The 20,117-nt window shown below is 33.8% G+C and overlaps 1 protein-coding gene across 1 annotated transcript in view; it reads left to right on the forward strand.

Moving 5' to 3' along the window:
- The window catches only part of DNAH5 (dynein axonemal heavy chain 5), a 439,069-nt gene that overhangs the window by 349,282 nt on the left and 69,670 nt on the right, over window positions 1–20,117 (forward strand). Inside the window, exons 59-65 of the mRNA XM_001372730.4 lie at window positions 723–926; window positions 2,505–2,684; window positions 6,867–7,004; window positions 10,171–10,306; window positions 11,513–11,829; window positions 12,684–12,839; window positions 14,650–14,832. Of these exons, the coding sequence (XP_001372767.4) occupies window positions 723–926; window positions 2,505–2,684; window positions 6,867–7,004; window positions 10,171–10,306; window positions 11,513–11,829; window positions 12,684–12,839; window positions 14,650–14,832 (1,314 nt within the window). The remainder of the gene's footprint in view (window positions 1–722; window positions 927–2,504; window positions 2,685–6,866; window positions 7,005–10,170; window positions 10,307–11,512; window positions 11,830–12,683; window positions 12,840–14,649; window positions 14,833–20,117) is intronic.

Consider the following 20,117-nt stretch of genomic DNA (forward strand, 5'->3'; position numbering starts at 1 on the left):
GAATTTCAACTCAGATGTTTCTGATTCCAGGTCTGGTGATCAATTCACTGTGTCCTAGATATCTCTTTATTGATACAGTGAAAGAAGGGTTGCTAATACCCCTAACATTACAGAAATTCTGAATTTAATTATAGTTAAAAATATATACAGGTAATGGAAAATAGGAGCATGGTAAATTTGTATGGAAGGACTCTCTTCATTGAAAGGTCAATTCCCAGCTAAAACACTTCCAATTATTCACTTTGTCAGCCCTACACCAATATACTGTTGTCATTCCACTGTGACAGTTCTGTGTTGTCTAAGAGAGACAGAGACACATTCTTGACCTACATAGCTAATGAATAAAAAACCACCACAGACACCTATAATAGATTGACATGTTTTGTCTTTAGAATGCCTGATAATTGTTTCAATGCTGAGAACATTATGTTTTTCAACCTGATTACCTTTTTCTTTATCCGAATTGAGATCATCTATAAAGTTTTACAGGACACCTATTTCCACCATTTTTGACCTTGTGTCAGTTTGGATTATAATCCTGAAACTTTCTGAAAAGTGTATTTCTTTTGTTTAGCACAGGGACCCAGAACCCATGGTTGTACTTCTTACTTTTAAATACATGATTACTTTTCATAGCTAAATTATGAGTAATGAGATTTTGAATTAATTAAGCAAGCTTACTTCCAGGAGGTCTAATTTTTATTGTTCTGCTAATTTCCTAGACTATCAAGCCTTCTGATATTGCCACTGTCCGCACCCTGGGCCGACCGCCTCATCTCATCATGCGCATCATGGATTGTGTGTTGCTGCTATTTCAAAGGAAAGTCAATATAGTGAAGATTGACCTGGAGAAAAGTTGTGTGATCCCTTCTTGGCAGGAGTCCTTAAAATTGATGACTGCAGGAAACTTTTTACAAAACTTACAGGTTGTTGTTCTGAAATGAGTGAATTAAATAAGGATTTGGGTATTTTTTTTTTTGAGTAAAGAATTAGTCACATTTTCTAGGTGTTCACATGATAGTTTTCTTCATTAAAATTCAGGTGAATTGAAACACTGACATATTCAGCATTCCTATTTCATTTGACAACTATTTGCACTTATCTCATCAATCTAACATTGGAATTTATTGACTTTTCTTTCTTCTCTTAATTTCTCCTCCATCAGGATGCAACAAGAAACGAGAAGAAAGATAAAACAATTAGGAATTAATAAAGATAACTTTTGAGTCCTTTAACTTGTATGAAAATGTACGATTTTAATTTTGGTTACTGTTTAGCTTTCATCCCCAATTATATCCCAACAATAGATAATTAGGTTAAAAGCTATTTTTCCTGTCTTGTTTTCCCATGAGAGAAAAACTTATATAAACAGAATAATGAATTCTGATATTTCAAAAATGAAGAGCTTTTCATGACACATTTATTGTCAGATTTTGAAAGCAAAATAGCACTTTTATATCTTGAAATACATTTAAGCACCATTTTTGTTATCAGATGTTTCATTAAATAGAGGTTCTTTTTTTTGGTTTGATTGAAAAATGAGAGGGATCTAGGGAATATGGAAATGCTTATCATCTATTTTTTTCCACCAAAGAACCAGTCCACTCTGCCTTTTCTTTTGCTATGACTCTTCATCAAACTCCTATTCTATCAGTTCTTACCACTGTTTTCCTGGTAGAAGAAGCTCAGGTTCCTTTCTATTCACCATGTTTCTAATTCTTTCCATTAAGGCTCCTTAATAGCACTGCTTTTGATCCTGAATTTGCCTGTTTTCTGAGAGGGCCTAGAACTGGATTATGTGTGATACTATTGGATGGTAACTTAAAAAAATAAAGTAGAATTAAACCTCCATTGATCTAATGAGTCAGAGCATGAAATTTTTATTTATTTGAAATTCTGTGAACTGTGTTAATATTTGTAACCTGCCACAGTTCTACTTGTTTCCCAAGAAAATGACTTCTGTTTCAGAATTTCTACCCACTGTAGTCAAGGCACTTTTTCTTTTTTTTTTTTATTTTGAGTCATGTTCTCCCTACTTTGCCCAGAGTGGAATTTAGCAGCCACTCAAGGCCTAATCTACTGCTGATCAGCACAGAAACTTTAGTCTCTACCATTTCTGATTGGGGATGGTTTACTCCTTTTTAGGCAACCCGATGGACCTTTGTACTCTTGGTGTTCACTATATAGGTGCCAGACTTAGAGCAGATACCTAATTGACTTGACTCCTCAATATATGAGAACACTTGAGCCCAAGAGATCTATCAGCCTGTGTGGTAGCAGGGATCACAGGCATGTGTCACCACACCCAGCAAGGCGCACTCTTGGTCCTTTTTGGTGTTGGAGCCAACATTCCATCACCATTTTTAGTTGTCATAAATAATTAAAAAAATTTTTTTAAGTTTTTATCATGCAAAGAACCATGCATTAATTTTAAAATGAACCTAATTTTAAAATGAACTCTAAAAAAGAAATATTTTAAATTTGTTTCACTTTTTCTTCCCTAGCAATTCCCTAAAGACACAATCAATGAAGAAGTGGTGGAATTTTTGATTCCTTACTTTGAAATGTCAGATTACAATATTGAAACTGCAAAAAGGGTGTGTGGCAATGTGGCTGGTCTCTGCTCATGGACCAAAGCCATGGTCTCCTTTTTTTCTACAAATAAGGAGGTGTTGCCCTTGAAGGTAAGTCTCCTTTGGAGAATCATGGAAAACATTTATGAAAATGTTCCCATGTCTCTCATTTAATTTCCTCTAATGGTAATAGGCAAGTAAGTTAGAAATCAACTGTGTGATTATATGCAATTCTATAGGGAAATCCTGGGGAACAAAGGGCGAAAGCAAACAGCTCAGTTTATTTTTTAGCCTGCTGTTGTCATTCAGAGACCTGTAAGCCTTTAAACAATAACTCTCAGCATGAAAATTAATTCTACTGCAGGTGACTGATTGCTTTTTTAAACGATTATGCCCATACAAGCCAATTAAAAAACTACACTTATGCAGTACTATATCCCTGAAATGTTTTACAAAAAATCATTGTCTTAGTCAGTGTTAAGGTTAGTGTTAGGCTGTGCTATGAGATAGCTGAACTGAAGAATTCCAGACACCCGTCTGCTTCAAGACAGATGACCACTAGAGTCTTGAAAGCGTACCCTCCCATAGCTGGTCCAGGAAGCCAGACAAGAAGGCCTAGGCAAGAGCTCCACTATGCCTTAACTAGACAAGGAATTGTTGAGATTCGGTCTTAGTGTGAAAGACCTTGATAGATATTATTCCTACTAGAAAGAAAAATAGCTTTCACAGACATAGGAACAATAATAATAACAGCAATAGTAGGAAAGCTAGCTCTTAGCACTTTAAAGTTTTCCCAGAATGCTCTCCTTCCTTGACTCTATCTTTGGAACCCCAAGCTCCCAAGGCTCAGCTACATCCCTCAAAAGGCCTTTTGGGATTACTCCAATTGTTTGTGCCTCCCCCTCACAATTAACTTTTTATTTACTTGGGGTAAGTACTGTATTTATTTATATAGAGAAATGCATCCATGCAGTAGAATAATTGTCTTTCCAAGGGAGAGATCTCATCACTTTTGGTTTTGAACCTCTAACATCAAAGTGGGAATTTGTCTTCAAATCTGTAAAAATTAAAATTAATATCCAATAACTAAGTATTATATATATATATCCCAAGTAAAAGAACTACCTGGGCTCTGGTTGCTAGAAAAAGAGACCCAGAGAGGAGGAGCCTCAAAATGAATACAAATCTGATCACACTCCATGGTGTAGAGATTAAAAGGAATTTTGGGAAATACTAAGGGACTTCTGGGGAAGGAAGTCCAAAGGTTCAAAATCTCCATTTATACAAATTCCTGTACAGGGTTGTAACACTTAGAAAATCCTTAATAAATGATCGATGATAGTTTATATGATGATATATACATACATTATATTTTATATATTTTCTATGATGATACATGTACACATGCATATCTGTCTTTATAGTTTCTATAGATGATAGTTACCTCTTCTATATGTCTTTGCCATTGAGAGTATTAAGAAAGGCTATATCCTCTTTTAAAGGGATGGCTGGAGTCAGAAAACACATGGAGAAGGTATATTTTGGGCAAAAGGATCTTCCCTCATACTTAAAAATTGTTCAAAATACACATTACTTATCTTTTTTGACATATAAGACCAAATATTTTCCAACTATCAAAAAATACCAAAAATATAGTTTAATTTCCAAATCATGCAGTAAAAATGCACTATTACAGAAAAATGTGCATAATGTACATGTGGTTATATTTATACAGATATACATATATTGCAAGGGAAAATTTTGATTCGATATGCTTTTTACTTTCTAATTAATTGGCGTTTGAATTGTTTGTGTAACATCATGACATCCTGAAGCTTGTGAATGTAATTTCTAACAATGTATATATATATGTATAATATATATAATTAAATACAAATTCAATATAACAGAATATATGGACAAGAATTTGTGATAAAGGGATTTGTTTTTTCTTTTTTTAATTCCAATTTTTACAAAACCAAATAAAAGAAAACATTTCCATATAGAAAGAAAAAGATTATATTTAAGTGAAATCACAAATCTCATATCTTTCACTGTCTTTTCTTCATATCTACACAATAAAACTTGTCCACAAGCATCCAAGTCCCTCTCTCCCCTCCCTGTATCACAGAAGACATCACCTTTGGAAGACCAACATGTGCATGCAAATAATCTTTCATGTTTTGCCTTTCAGTTCACTTTCTGGAGGTAACATTCACAGTTTATTCTTCCAGCATTAATTCCATGGTTGTATATAATGTTCTCTTGGTTCTACTCATTTCACTGCTCATTATCTCCTGTAGTTCTTTCCAAGCTTTTAAAAAACCAGTCTGCTCATCATTTCTTATGGTGTAGTAGTATTCCATCACAATTATAAACCACAATTTGTTTAGCCATTCCCCAATTTATTGGCATCCTCTCAATTTCCAATTCTTTGCCATCACAAAAAGAGATACTATAAATATTTTGGAACATATGAGTTCTTTCCCATTTCCTCTGATCTCCTTAGGGAACAGATATAGCAATAGTATAGTTGGATCTAATGGTATACATAGTTTTGTAACTCTGTATGTAATTCCAAATTACTTTCCAAAATGGTTGGATCAATTCATAGCTCCATCAACAGTATATAAAATGTCCTAATTTTCCCATATTCCCCCCCCCCCATTTGTCATTTTAGCCAATAAAGGTATCTTAACTTTCTATAAACACTAAAAATGCCTGCTAAGAAAAACCATTATGAAGAACATTATATATAGAAGAACCATATAGCATCTAAACAACAAGGCTATTTAGATGTGGCTGTCTTAGTGCTCTTAGCAATTAATGTTTTCCTGAATAAACTATAAGAAATTTTTCATAATACAAATTGATTCTTTACAGTAATATTTTTCATATTACTTTTTCTAACCAACCTAGCATAAATAGCCTAACTTCAGTTACTTATCTAAACCGCTAGAGCAGTTAGGAGCCTAAGAATGATAAAATCCAAAATGCCCCATTAACTAATTATCTTAAAAAAACATAAAAATTTTACCTAAATATTTATATACATGCATGTATTTTTATACACCTACATACACATACTTTTTGCCTTTATTTAGTGCAAACTTGTCACCTAGCTATGACTTCATCCTTTAAATTCCTTTCATTAAATGAATTAAAGACCTGCAGAGTGAAGATAGTTCCTCCCCACTCCAACATATAGGAAAAGAATAGAGCTCTGAGGAAGTGCTAAGGGTTCTCTAGGCCCTATGATAACTGCTTTCAAGAATTAAGAAAAGCATTGTGAATGATGAAGGATTTAAAAATGAGAATTAATTATGTTTTACAATAGCTTCCAGACTTATGGAATAAATTTTACACTGGTTCTCTTGGCTGCTTTGATTTTTCTGATTATACACTCTTCAGATTGACCACATTCTTTGAAATTGTTCATCCTTTCAAAAAGCATTTATTAAGGACCTGCTGTGTGCCAGGGATTATGAAAGACTTTGGGATCATAAAGACGAAAATAAAAGCATCCATGCACTCAGGAAGTTTCTGCTGGATGCAGATAACAAGATGAGTAATAAGAAAGTGATTTTGTTGGTCAGGACAGCACCACCAATTTGAGGAGGGAATATTTGTAAAGGCTATCAGGAGAGGAAGTATCATCTAACCTGAGACTTGAAGAGAGCTAGGGATTCTGAGAGTAAGAGATGAAGAGGGAAGACAGTCTAAGAAAGGGAGAAAGGCTTGTACATAGGCACAGGAGTAAGAGACAGAAAATCATATAAAAAGAATACCAAGTAAGCAAACCAGTTTAGCTACAATGCCGAAGAGATGAAAGCAGGTTTTACAAAATAAATATGTCTAGGCAGAAGCCAGATTCCAGACAAATGCCTATGTTATTGTGTTAGAACTGTCTTCTTGGGAGGTTTGTAGTCATAACAAAAAAAATCTTTATTTGCCATGGTCGCTATTATATATTACCCTATATTAGAATAGTAGCCCAAAACAAAACAAAAAAAGTAGTTGCCTGAAAGATAACTCCTATTATATAAGTCTCTTCAGATAGTTCTACACATTTATTCTCCCTAAAATGGTTTTCTCCTGAAATGTTCTATTCACTTAAACTGTGTTTCCCTTAGACAGAAATATTTCCCAATTGGATGTATCTTGGACTAGAAATCACTTCTAAATTAACCCTAAATGATTCCACGCACCATATGTATGGCATTCAATCTTTAATCAGATTTTCTAATACTCAAGCTTCTCTGTCAACTAGTTCATGTTCTATCTGTTCTCCAGGCTAATTTGGTGGTGCAAGAGAACCGTCACGTCACCGCTATGCAAGATCTGCAGAAAGCTCAGGCTGAGCTAGACGACAAGCAAGCCGAACTGGATGTTGTAAAGGGAGAGTATGAAAAGGCCATGACAGAAAAACAGGTAATTACTCCTACCTAGGTAGAGAGAGCTTGTCAGAGAGGAACAGGTTCCCAGTAAACAGTTGTGTCATTTGAACTTTCACTAAGGATGAGGCTTGAAGTCACAATTCAGTTAGAAGTTCCATTGAGTCTAACGAGGCTGAATTTTTAGGGTACTTAATATGAGTATAACTCTAATGACTATATGAATTAATTCCTGGCATAGAGAAAACAATGTACAACTTCACAAATTGTTCTGTTTGTTTTTCTTTTAATGGTCAATGTTAAAAACTAGTGGAAGGATTTCCTTTAAGAATTATCTGTCAGTTGCTGGGCCATGCAAAATTACTAGGTAAGGAGTAATGCTTAGCTTAAAATTTTCAGTTCAAAAGTAACAAAAGTGTAGAAGTAGGAGATAAGACTACCACATGAAAGGAATAGCAAGTAGGACAGCTTGGTTAGAATGTTGAAAGTAGGTAATAATGTATAATGGAAACTAGTTTTATTTTTTTAATCAAAAAAGCAACTTTTTTCTTCTATTGTAAACTAGAAAATAATTCACAAATTTCAACATTTCCATATACAAATGTTAGACAAATTGTATATGAACTTTTGAATTTATTATACATAGCTTGTTTTTAGAAGTGTACATATATACGCATACACTTAAAATGGTAGCATTGAAATTGCTCCACTAAACTTAACCTCCTTCTGAACTTCCTTCTGATCTCTTCTGTTTGTGCATTTGTGATTTATAAAAAAATTTCAATGAACAAGTAACAATTCAAATGTTATTGTTTCCATGAAGTTCTTGTAAAGTGGATTTTACACCAAAATTTAGTTTCAAAGAAAATCAAGAAACTGTTAAAGTATTCTTACCGGAATATCTTTATCTTAATTGAAAAGTATTTTATCTATGGGCTTCTTAACAATCATCCTTAATCTGAAAAATCTTCACATTACACTACCATCTCTTCCAGGTATCATCTTGTAGTTCTCTATTTGATTGCCAAATTCCTGAAAAAAACAAACAAACAACTCCTTGCTGCTATTTATTAAATTTCACTTTTATCAGACACCTCTCAGTGCCTTGTAATAAAGCTTCTGACTATCACCTAATATTACTAACTATACCTTCTAAATCTTGAGCAAGTCATTTAACTCTACTACATTATCTGAAAGGCAAGAGGATTAGACTAGTTGACCTATAAAGCTCTTTCAGACTCTAAATCTGTAATCCTGGTCTTCATTGCAGATTTTTACAGTGCTTACCACCTCCTTCTTTGACTTCTGGATCATTCATAAAACCAAACTTGGACTTGATAGCCTTCAGTGAGATAATTTAATTTTCTATATCACAATTTTCAGGCTCTGGCATTATTGCTGAAACACAAACAAAACAAACTTTGGGACTATCCTGCTTCTCCACCTTGACCTCCCAACTCTTTATATTTTGGGAATGGTGAGAGGGAAGAGGGCTTAGTTCTCATGGCTAAGCCAGAGCTTGGATCCCATCAGCATCAGCTTCATTTCTCCTGATAGTATTCTATATTTTCACCATTTTTTCTTTCCTCTTAATAGTCACAGACTTACCCCTAATTTACCAGCAGGTTCCGTAATCCTATATATCCTTCTTCATATAATTTTTCCCTCATGTCTCATATATGACTTCTCTCCTCCTGCCACAGACCTTGATCACTTCACAGATGAACTGTTATAATAGCCTGCTGGTTTGGCTCCTTGCCATGCCTCTTTCTACTCATGTAGATCTTTTCCTCAGTCAGTTGCCAAGTGAGCTTCCTATAATGCAGATTTGAGCATATGAGCCATTGTGTTCTACTTAATAAACTCTAATGATACTCTACCCTCTCTGGGATCAAATATAAAATCTCATTTTGCTTCTAAAGCCCTTTAGAATTTGCTCCTTCCTACTTTTACAGTTTTCTAAAACTTTACTTCCACCATGTACACTCTGATCCAGTGATACTGGATATATTGTTCTTCATATGAGAGACATCATCCCTCCATTCCTGACATTTTCAAATATTGACTTCCTTTCCTAGAATTCTCTTTCTACTCATCTCTCCCTTCTGCTTCCTCTGGCTTCCTTCAAATCTGTAAAAATCCAGGAATATAGGAAACTTCTGTCTAATCTCTCTTAATACTAGTGCCTTCTATGTACTGATTATCTCCTAGTTACCCTTTATCTATTATCTTTTGTCATTCTATCTATCAATCTATCAATCTATCTATCTATCAATCTATCTGTCTGTCTGTCTGACTATCTGCCCATCTATCTATCTATCTATCTATCTATCTATCTATCTATCTATCTATCTATCTATCTATCTATCCATCTATCCATCTATGTATTTATCCTGTTTATGTGTAGTTGCACAAGCATGTGTTCATGTTTGTCTCTCAGAGCAAGAATTGTTTTTTGTTTTTCTTTATATTTCCAGTTCCATTATTATAGGGTAACATAGGAATTGCTTTTTTTAAGCCTTATGTTAGACTGAAAAATAATTACAATGGAAAAATCAATAAATATACAAATAACAATGTTTATTTTTCTGTAATTCCCTTTCAAAATAATTTCCAGGTTTTTTGATGGGTCATTTATATGTGTCTATATTTTAAAATACATATTCTTAGTTTATATAAAAGATCTACTTGTTCAAGTTTGTTTCCTTTTCCATTGTTTTGCATAAATATTTGATATTTATTTACATTTATCAGTTTATTAATGATCTATTTCTTTAAATTTGTTAACACCCTTAAGATATGATGCATACACACACACACACACATACACTCACAGGGAGTACAGTATGATTCTTAACATATGTTTGCAATGTTTTTAAACTGTGAGGTTTTAATGAAGATTATATTTTTGGCATGGAAATCATGTGATTAGATTACAAATTATATTTCTGTTGTATTTATTATTCAAACAGGTGGCATGTGAAGTCATATCCCAAGGCACCACCATCCATCCAGCACTAGCAAAAAATATTATAGGCATAGGGCTTAGGAAGAATGAATGTGACACTAGAGATCAGACGTCATGACTTCAAGCTTTTTAAGTGAAGGCAAATACTTGAGTCATTCAATTTTATTCTTCTTGTGTAATAATCTGGTTAAAAGCCTCAGTGATATGTTTTGAAAAGGATTCTTTCCTCTTGTAGACACTGCTTGAAGATGCAGAACGCTGCAGACATAAAATGCAGACAGCTTCCACATTGATAAGTGGATTGGCAGGTGAAAAAGAAAGATGGACACAGCAGAGTAAAGAATTTGCTGCACAAACCAAAAGGCTTGTGGGTCTGTATGAGTTTACAAATGACTTGTTATCAGCTCACTTACAAATTAATATTTTTATAAATTACAACTTCATGAACTAGTTTTATAAGCTAATGTCAATAACACTTTTCTCCCATGACTGAATGTGTTTAAGAAAGAACTGGATGGTCACTTGTACATCATCTTGTAGACAGAAATACTTTAAGTAGGACTTGAACTAGATGACCTTTGAGGCCATTTATTAATGGTTAACTGTATTATTACTTCCTTTAAAAAACAAAACAAAGCCTTACTTTGCACCTTAGTATCAATATTGTGTATTAATTCCATGACAAAATAGGGGTAAAAGCTAGAAATTTGGGGTTAAATGACTTGCCCAGGATCACAGGTAGGAAATGTCTGAGGCCAAATTCAAACTCAGGATCTCCCTTCTCTAGGCCTGGCTCTCAATCCACTGAGCCTCCTAGCTACCTAAAATGTTTCCTTCTTGATATCATATGACAGTTGTTGAAAGAATACTGATTTTAAAGTGGGAAACTATGGATTAAAAATCTTTTAAATTCTGTTTAGTTACTAGTAGATGTTGCATAATACCTATGTAACCTTGGACAAATCAATTTCCCTTTCTTAGACTCAGTTTCCACTCCCCCCAAAATTGGAGACTGGACTAGGAGATTTCTAAAGTTCCTTAAAACTCCAAAATTATAGAGACATGAAACCTAACTGTGATGGGTAAACTGGCATTTAACCTTAACAAAAAATCAAAGTGGACCATTCCATTTTTTTCCTGTAATCTCACCATTTTAGGGTGATGCATGCTAGTTTGACATTTCCCCTTGCATGTTGGAACAAACTTTTCCATCATTGATTATCAGGTTATTTAAGGCACATATAGACATATTAATTAAAGCCATTTTGAATTCTATTCTTGTCATCTGAATTAAGCCATTCAACTCTAGAATAATTGTGCAATTTAAGTAAATTACTACATAAGCTAGGCATAGCACTATGAATTGTGGGATGCCACTTGATATGCTACTTAGTCCTGATTTAATATTGAGCCCAATAATTGGTCTTTTTTACACATATATTGTTTTACCCTTAATCCTTTGATTTGAAGAATTTACATAAAAAGACTGGATAATTCTGGTCTTTCTTTTGTTTAGGATTTTGTGCATAGTGATAAGGTGACAAAATGTTTTTGTTTTGCTCTGTGGTCTTTTTTAGGGGATATATTACTAGCTACAGCTTTTCTATCTTATTCTGGTCCATTTAACCAAGAATTCCGCAATCTGTTGTTAAATGATTGGCAAAGGGAAATGAAAAACCGGAAAATTCCATTTGGCAACAATCTAAACCTCAATGAGATGTTGATTGATGCTCCAACCATTAGTGAGTGGAACCTCCAAGGGCTGCCAAATGATGACCTATCCATACAGAATGGAATTATTGTCACAAAAGCATCTCGTTATCCTTTGTTAATTGATCCACAGACTCAAGGCAAGATTTGGATTAAAAACAAAGAAAGCAAAAATGAACTCCAGGTAATTTGTGCATTCATATATTTATGCTACCAGACAGATTGATTTTGATGCCAAAATTTTTTCCTGAACCATAGGACAGAATGATTTAAAATTTTTAGAGATGTTAATTCTATCTCCTTAGAAAAAAATTAACAGATAGATATCTTGGAGATTAGGGTATAAAACCTGGAAAACATTTATTTATTTTTGTATTCTTCTAGTTGGTCTTTATTTGTGCTGTTTTAAATAAACAATAAGTAATGTGAATTGGAAACTATGATTTTTGATGATTAGAACATAGCATATCTCATATCAACTGCCTAGCATTTAGATTCAGACACATCAAGAAGGAAACGCAAGTACATATGATCATTTCTAATTTTTAAAAAGTGATTGCAATGGGAAAAAAATAGTGTCGTAGGGGAAGGAATGGCAATGAAGAGCTCCCTGCTAAGTGGTAATGGGATAATGATAATGGAAAGAATTTCTGAATTTCTCAGAGTTTTACCTTACCAAATCAATATTGCACAAAATATTTTGCAATGAAAGCCTTTGTTCTTTAGTAGTTGACAAGAATTCACTTGTTAGTCCAAAAATATAGCAATCTTGATACACACTATAATTCCAAAATGAGATCATGAAGGGAAAAATTGGGGCATACTGAAAAATAATGGCAATAATAAATTATTCTAACGTTTTAACAAAACAGATTTAAAAAAAATATTTGGGGTATATATGGATCAGTTTAGTAATAGAATCATCTGTATGAAGTATGTAATAGTTTCTTCATGTGATTTCAGAAACAGATATGTTCATTGTTTGTTTAGTTACATTGCTCAAAAAATTAGGAAGAACATTTTTTTTCTCATTTCCAGATCACATCTCTGAATCACAAGTACTTCCGAAATCATCTGGAAGATAGCCTTTCTCTTGGGAGGCCACTGTTGATTGAAGATATTGGCGAGGAGCTGGACCCGGCACTAGATAATGTTTTAGAAAGAAATTTTATTAAAACTGGCTCAACATTTAAGGTGGGCTATACCAACTGATAACAATATAAATGAAAATAAATAAAAGTAGATGAGATTTATATACACACAGCCACATACATATAAATATTTGTGTATATGAAGATACACATATATACCCACTATATACATAATATATCTGCCATATATGTTCTAATATATGCATACATCTGGGTAAGTACATATACATATAACATAAATTGTAAAGGCATAGCCTTAATCTCTCAACATGTTTGTTTTGTTCATTTTCCTACGTCCTTGATCCTGATTGTGTTGCTTGATGAAGTTAAAATATTTCTGTCATAAACAAGAAGCCTGAAGAGGTATGGAGCAATACATTTTACCTTTCCTGGCTTAAGTTTGCTCTTCTCTAGAGTCATGGTTTGGACTATGATCTCAAACTCATCTTCTGTGATTCTGTGGCTTGAAGTTTTGTTGCAAAAAATCCCAGTTGCTGCAGTTATGAAATATGCATACACCTGTATGTTTGCATATATATCCTTATAAAATATAGGTATATATACATATATATATATATTTAATAAATCAGTGAAACCTCTTTTCCCATACATTTTTCTGCTCTATTTCCCTGTCAAACTCCTTAATCTCCTAAACTGAAATAAATATAAAGGTTATTATTATCTATACAATTTATTAAGATTGTTACAAACAACAAAACCATTATTTACAATATGTTAGCTTAGAGAATGAAAACAATCAGGTCTACCTCACTGCCCTACATGACTTCTTCTTATTTCTGAAAATTCAGACCAACTATTAAGATCTCTCAGAATGCTAATTAAAATTCATTCTCAGAAATTCTTTATCATGGCATTACTTGGCAAGATAAAAGTTTAATCAGTTCTTTCAGGAAAGAAGTTCTTTTATTTCTCTCAGATTTCTCATCTCATTTTCTCTCTAGTTAACAGTTAATTCTGGAATTAGAATTGAACAACTTATTTCTCTAAATTAAATCCACTCTTAAAGATACATTTAAAGTATTCATGTTTCCTATGACAGAGGTTTTTGTAACTGGCATTCCATTCCATTCCATGTCCAGTTTACAGTCACTCCAAAAATAATTTATAATATATCAAATATACAATATTATGTGTATATCACAAAATAAAACATCACTTCACAATATGTTTGTATGTATACATATGTAAATATTACAATTGCACTTGAAAAGAAATGGCAATAAAATAATAACTCTAATAATAGTTTAATGAAATAACAATATATGCATAACACTGTATATAAAATTTCTAAAAAGCAAAATAATTCATTGGAATGTATTTTTAAATCCCCCAAAATTGACTCCTCCTTTTTCTCCTAGTGTTCTACTCAGAAATTGAATACTTCTATTAATGCTTTTTTATCTGTCATTTATTTGTATATCCAAGAAATTGTTGGTGATATTTCTATTATCAGCTCTGCATTTTATAAATTGTATCTTTTTCCCTGTGGATTGCTACATATGAAATAGTGGGCCAGAAAGTTACTACCTATGGATTCAGTGCTCCTAGTTTGTCTGAATTGGTGTCTTCTTCAGACCAAAGCAGAGTTATTGCACTTAATGGTTTCCCCACTGGGAATGTGAGCTGCTTAAAAAGCAGAATTATAACTAGCAGTTTTTACTCAAATTGCTTGATAACTTGATAAAATTAGCTCTCCAACTGAAAACTTGTGGATAATTTGACAATATGGTATGTGTATATAGATTCAATAGTTCAACATAATAACTGTGTGCATTTATAATATTTTAAGCTGACATACATTTTATTTTCCTTTCCATATTGGATCTAATAAGGTAAAAGTTGGTGACAAAGAAGTGGATGTTATGGACAGTTTCAGGCTATATATCACTACAAAACTACCTAATCCAGCCTATACACCTGAAATCAGTGCTCGAACTTCCATCATTGACTTTACTGTCACTATGAAAGGCCTGGAAGATCAGTTACTCGGAAGAGTCATTCTCACAGAGAAACAAGTGGGTGGAAAAAAATGTCTTCTCTGCTCACCCCTTTCCCGGAATCTAGTAGTGAAAAAAAATGTGATTCATTATTTACAGCAAACTTCATTTTTTGAACTTTCATTTAAACAGTTCTTTGTCATTTCCTTTGTAGTTTCTAAGGTAACTCCCTTTATTTATCTAAGGAATATTCAATTTCTCTACTTCTTACCTTTACATATATGAATATAAGTGAAATACAAGGATTATTTAAAAACAGTTATCATCCATATTACTATAGCCTTACTTATTTGTTTTTTTTTCTCTCTGAAGATTTTTCTCTGTTGTAAATTGAATTCTTCAGTTTGTTTTTGTAGTCAAAATCTGTGACTAGGTTACTTCATACTTTCTCTTATGAAAATTTTTTTGCTAAATGTTAACTGAATTATATAAATATCTCTTTGCATCGGGATGGCAAATGTTCCTTTATATTTAACTGAATCGTCAAATATTCCTATATGTGTCCCAACAAAACTTCCTACTTGATATGCCAAGTAAATAGGAAACCTTCTTCCTTCTCCCTAAACCCCTTTCTTCCTCAAACTTCCCTATGTTGTTAATATCCATTATCTTCCTAGTCCTTTAAAAAAAAGATATTTAAGGAAGGGAGAGAGCCAGAGTAGATAGAGTAGTTTCCATTCAATGATTCCCCCTGAATACTCAGCCATGATCTCTTGGTGTTCTAACCTCTGGTTAGTGAGAGTGAAGCAAAATCACTTGCTCTCACTGGACCAGTTGGGCAAATGCCTTGGAGACAATTGATATATGAAATCAGTATTTTTTTTTATTATAAGAAGGGATACAAAGTGAGGATCAGAATAAGGGGTCCCTAACTCTATTGGATCTAGCTATTCAACCCACAACCCTCTATGTCCCTCATAAGAGGGAGCTTTTGGGTCTTCTAGCTGATTACCAGCTCCCTATTTCTATTTAGTGTTCCTCAAAAGCTGACTATGCTACCTATCAAGGACCCTCAGTAGTTGGTTAGATTTAGTTCAAAAGCTGTCTTCAAAACCTGTTATGATTGATCTCAAATGGCTAAGTCCAAAGCAGATCTGACAGGAATTTTAAATAAAACCCTTCTGGAAAGCACAGCAGGTATTATCAGATCCTTTTCTAGATGTTCCCCAGCCAAACAGAGAACCTCCAATGATAAATTAGGGGTTTCTCCTTCTCCACAGTCAGGTTGAGGTAGCTAAGCTGTGACAAGCTGCTGTCTTTTCTCCTTCCTTTGGGACAGGAACAGACTGACTCTCCTATAGGAAGTCACTCACTCTAGCAGTTGTCACTTCCAAAGTGTTCCTCCTCTGCCTTCTGCCTGCTAAAATCCTTTCCCTAGAGTTCCTAGCCTGTTCATTAAAGACAAACTTCCACTTCTCTTAAATCTCATCCTATTTCTCTTCTTTTCCCATTATATCCTTAACTGCTTAAGTTTGGAGACATATTTAATTCTTCTGTCTTCCTCATTCTCCCATCAAATCGCTTAGCAAATATTGTTAATTTCATTTATATTATTTACATATATTCTCTTCATTCTTTCAAAAATACTATCTCATTTAGGCCTTCATCAATTGATCTCTTTCCCTCCATTTTCTCTTCTTTACAAATCATGCTTTTAACAGCTTAAAAAAAACCTTAAGGCAAGAAAGTACAAAAAACATGTCACTTCTCTACTCATAAACCTCCAGTGCCTCTTCATTGCCTATATGATAAAAATACTAATTCATTGTAGTCTTGTTTTTGAAGATCCTTAACAGTCTGACTCCAGTCTATTTTTCTAACTATTTAGAACTCTTAGCTCAATTTCATATACTTTCCAGCTATGGGACCCTTGGCATATATATCCCTAAGAACTCATTGAAGTGCCCAGTTATTGATCCCAAGGATGAAACAAGACCAACAATGTAACACGCAGGAGGGATTTTATTAAACAAACTGCAGTTTGGGCTCAGCACTCTAAAAATGGCTGGCCCTGAGTCTGGGGCTTCAAGGCTTTTTATACACTTTTGTGGTAGAGGGAGTGCACAGGAATTCCTGGGGTGGGGGGAGTGAACAGGAACTCCTGGGGCTGGGGTCCTTCTCAGTTAGGGTTGTTATCAGTTCCTGGAGGGGGGGTTTCAGGAACTCCTGGGGTTGGGGTGTTATCAGTTCCTAGCACATTCCAGGGTATGGTAACTGGTTCTTCATTAACTTGACTGCAGGGGCTCTAGGGGGCAAGGGGTCAGGGAGAAAATAAGTTCCAGGGTTGGTCCTTCATCATCATTTTTGTTATTGATGATTTTCAGAATGATAAATTCAGATATATAGTACAAGATCAAAACTTAACAGTCTTTTCCTTATAGATACCTAGTGCAGTTATTTCTGAGAATCAGTAATTAGATCCGAGGTATTTTGTTCTTTGGCTATGAGATGCATGAGTATTCTGGAATTGGGTTAAAGTCTAGTCCCCAAGCACCTGTCTGAAACATTTATCCTCAAGATTTTTTCTAAGAGTCAGTATGATTTTAGAAATCTGGCCTTGTAGTCAGGAAGATTTGTGTTCAAATACTACCTCAGACACATACACATTCTGTGTGACCTTCAGCAAGTCATTTTAAGGCTAAAACTTGCAAAGAAGGCACTGACTTGCATTTGTAGACAGTTTCCAATACCAAAGAAATCTCCAGTCTACTTTCTATACTTATACTAAATGCAAACACAAATATAACTTCCTTTTCTTCTTTCATGATTTCTCAAATTCCTTAAGATATTTTGTCCAGATACTTTGCTTTTTTACATGATATCCCTTTATTCAATTATTAAGAAATTTCTTGAATAAATGTGATATTTTGTATTTTTTCAATATCTATTATACTTTCTTATTGAAAATATGGGCCCAAACAGGAAATTAACAAATATTTGTTGAATAGAACAAGGCACATATGCTGTTGGGTGTTGTGTGGGGGAAGTTTCTGATCATGAATGGATGCATATAAGTACTTGATACTGGAAATGGGCCATGCCTTATGTTTTATAATAAATTCTGAGCATTTTCTATTTTCATTATCACAGAGCACAAATGCATTATATAACTCAGTCTCACTATATTCATTTAACACTTTTATTTCCAGGTCTTCCAGGCATGGTAGAATCTCTACACAGTCAATATCTTGTTATGCTTATAAAGAAAAGCCTCTACAGAGAAAATGTTGTTATTCATCAGTGCTAGTTGGCTATGCTAATAATCTACAAAATAGCCCGTTAAACTGCAATCTATATCATTACTATTCTAAACATTCAAGTATATGCTTTCCTAAGAGCGAAAGCTTGTCAAAGGATGATTCCATCCAGAAAGGTACTTTTTCCTATGGAAGGCACTTATATCATAATAAGACTGATTTTCATTTTTGGATACTTCTATGTTTAATGGGCACCAAAGTCACCACTAATTGACAGAATGTTCAGAAGTTTTTGCTTTCAAATTCTCTGAACTTTCCCTCCACTTTAATTATATCTGCTCTAGTCTTATTTAAATTGTGTTTCTATCTATTTCTTGAATGCCTAAAAATATTTCTAATTCTTAGTAGGTCTACTCTCATACATAAAGTCTTATTCATGGGAAATTTTTAGAATCACAAGAGAAAATGAAATATTAAAAAATGTTACTACTATCAGTTTTGTTATTTGTTGCTATTTTAAAAATATAATGGATTAAAAAAATCTATCACTTTATTTCAGTCCCTGCCATTTTGAAAAATGAAGAGTTATTTTACCTGGTAGTGCAAGGATTAGGGTTTGGCAAGATAGATGATCACTAAATGACTAACATCCAGGGAGGAACATGAGGGTCATTTAAAAATAGTACTCTTGGGGGCAGCTGGGTAGGTAAGTGGATTGAGAGCCAGGTCTAGAGATGGGAGGTCCTAGGTTCAAATCTGGACTCAGACACTTCTCAGCTTTTTGACCCTGGGCAAGTCATTTAACCCCCATTGCTTATCCCTTACCACTCTTCTGCCTTGGAGTCAATTGACTCCAAGACAGAAGGTAAGGGTTTAAAAAAAATAAAAAATTAAAATTGTAATCTTTGTAAATCAGATTCTATGCTTAAAAATCTTCATCAGTAACCTAGCAATTTCAGCTTCTTTTTTGGAGATAATCTTTTAGTTTCTGCCTTTGGCACAAGGACTTTCATTTCTAAATACTTTCTAGAGCCTTAATTGGTCACTAGAGTCACCAAAATTTATCTATGAGCTTGTTTGGATTCCAAAGTTCAGAGATATGCCATACCTAATAGCTGTTTATTTTACCACTTTCCTCAACCATGACTGCTGTAACTGAATGGTTGTTTGGCATTGATTTCTTATTTCTTTTCAATAGACAGAGGGCAACTTGTTTCCATATGATCCAGACTACAACTATATTTTGCCAGGTGTTATTTAATAATAACAATAATAATAGAAAGCATTTATATTTTCTGATGACTGTGTGCCAGGCATGTTTAAAGAGTTTTGCAATTAAGTTCTAATTTGATTGTTGCTACAACTCTAGGAGGGAGACATTATTATTATATTTATTTTATAGATGAAGAATCTGAAGAAAACAGCAATTTTCCCAGTGTAATACAGTGAATAAGTGACTAAGCCTGGATTTGAACTCAGGCCATCCTTTTTCTAAGTCGGATGCTCTATATGCTGAGATGCCTCTATTTAAAATAATGAAATTTGCAAATTTATTAATGACAAATAAGGGCAAGGCAATTATTAAAATAAAACTGTAGCACCAAATTAGTTTGTACTTAAGTTAACTAAATTATTCTCTCTAGTTCCTCAACCTATGGATCTTACTACCTCTGTAGCCATGGAGGACAGTGGTATCTTTTGCCCCAGAAAACCACTTCACAAGATGCTATTTGCTTACTTGGGAGTGCTGGATCAAATTTGTTTGATCAATGTCTAGGCTTTAATTTCCTTTGAATTGTGGACCCTCCTGATTATATGACAGGCTTTTAGAACTCCAGCCATTTTACATGTAAGCATTTAGCCTTCTTGCCTAGTTCTTATGACAGTATCATATGACTAATCAGAGAATTTCAGAGTTAGAAGAGACCTTAGAGAAAATTTAATTCAACTTGTACCTGTAAAAGAATGTCTTCTCTATTACCTATCAAGTAGTCACCTGATCTTGCTTAAATACTTCTAGTGATGTAGAAACACAACCTCTCAAACCCATCCCAATTTTATAGACCTTTATTTGTTAATTTTTTCTTATGTCATCCTTTGGCTCCA

This window comes from Monodelphis domestica, chromosome 3, assembly GCF_027887165.1.
Source record: "Monodelphis domestica isolate mMonDom1 chromosome 3, mMonDom1.pri, whole genome shotgun sequence".
NCBI classification, from domain to species: domain Eukaryota; kingdom Metazoa; phylum Chordata; class Mammalia; order Didelphimorphia; family Didelphidae; genus Monodelphis; species Monodelphis domestica.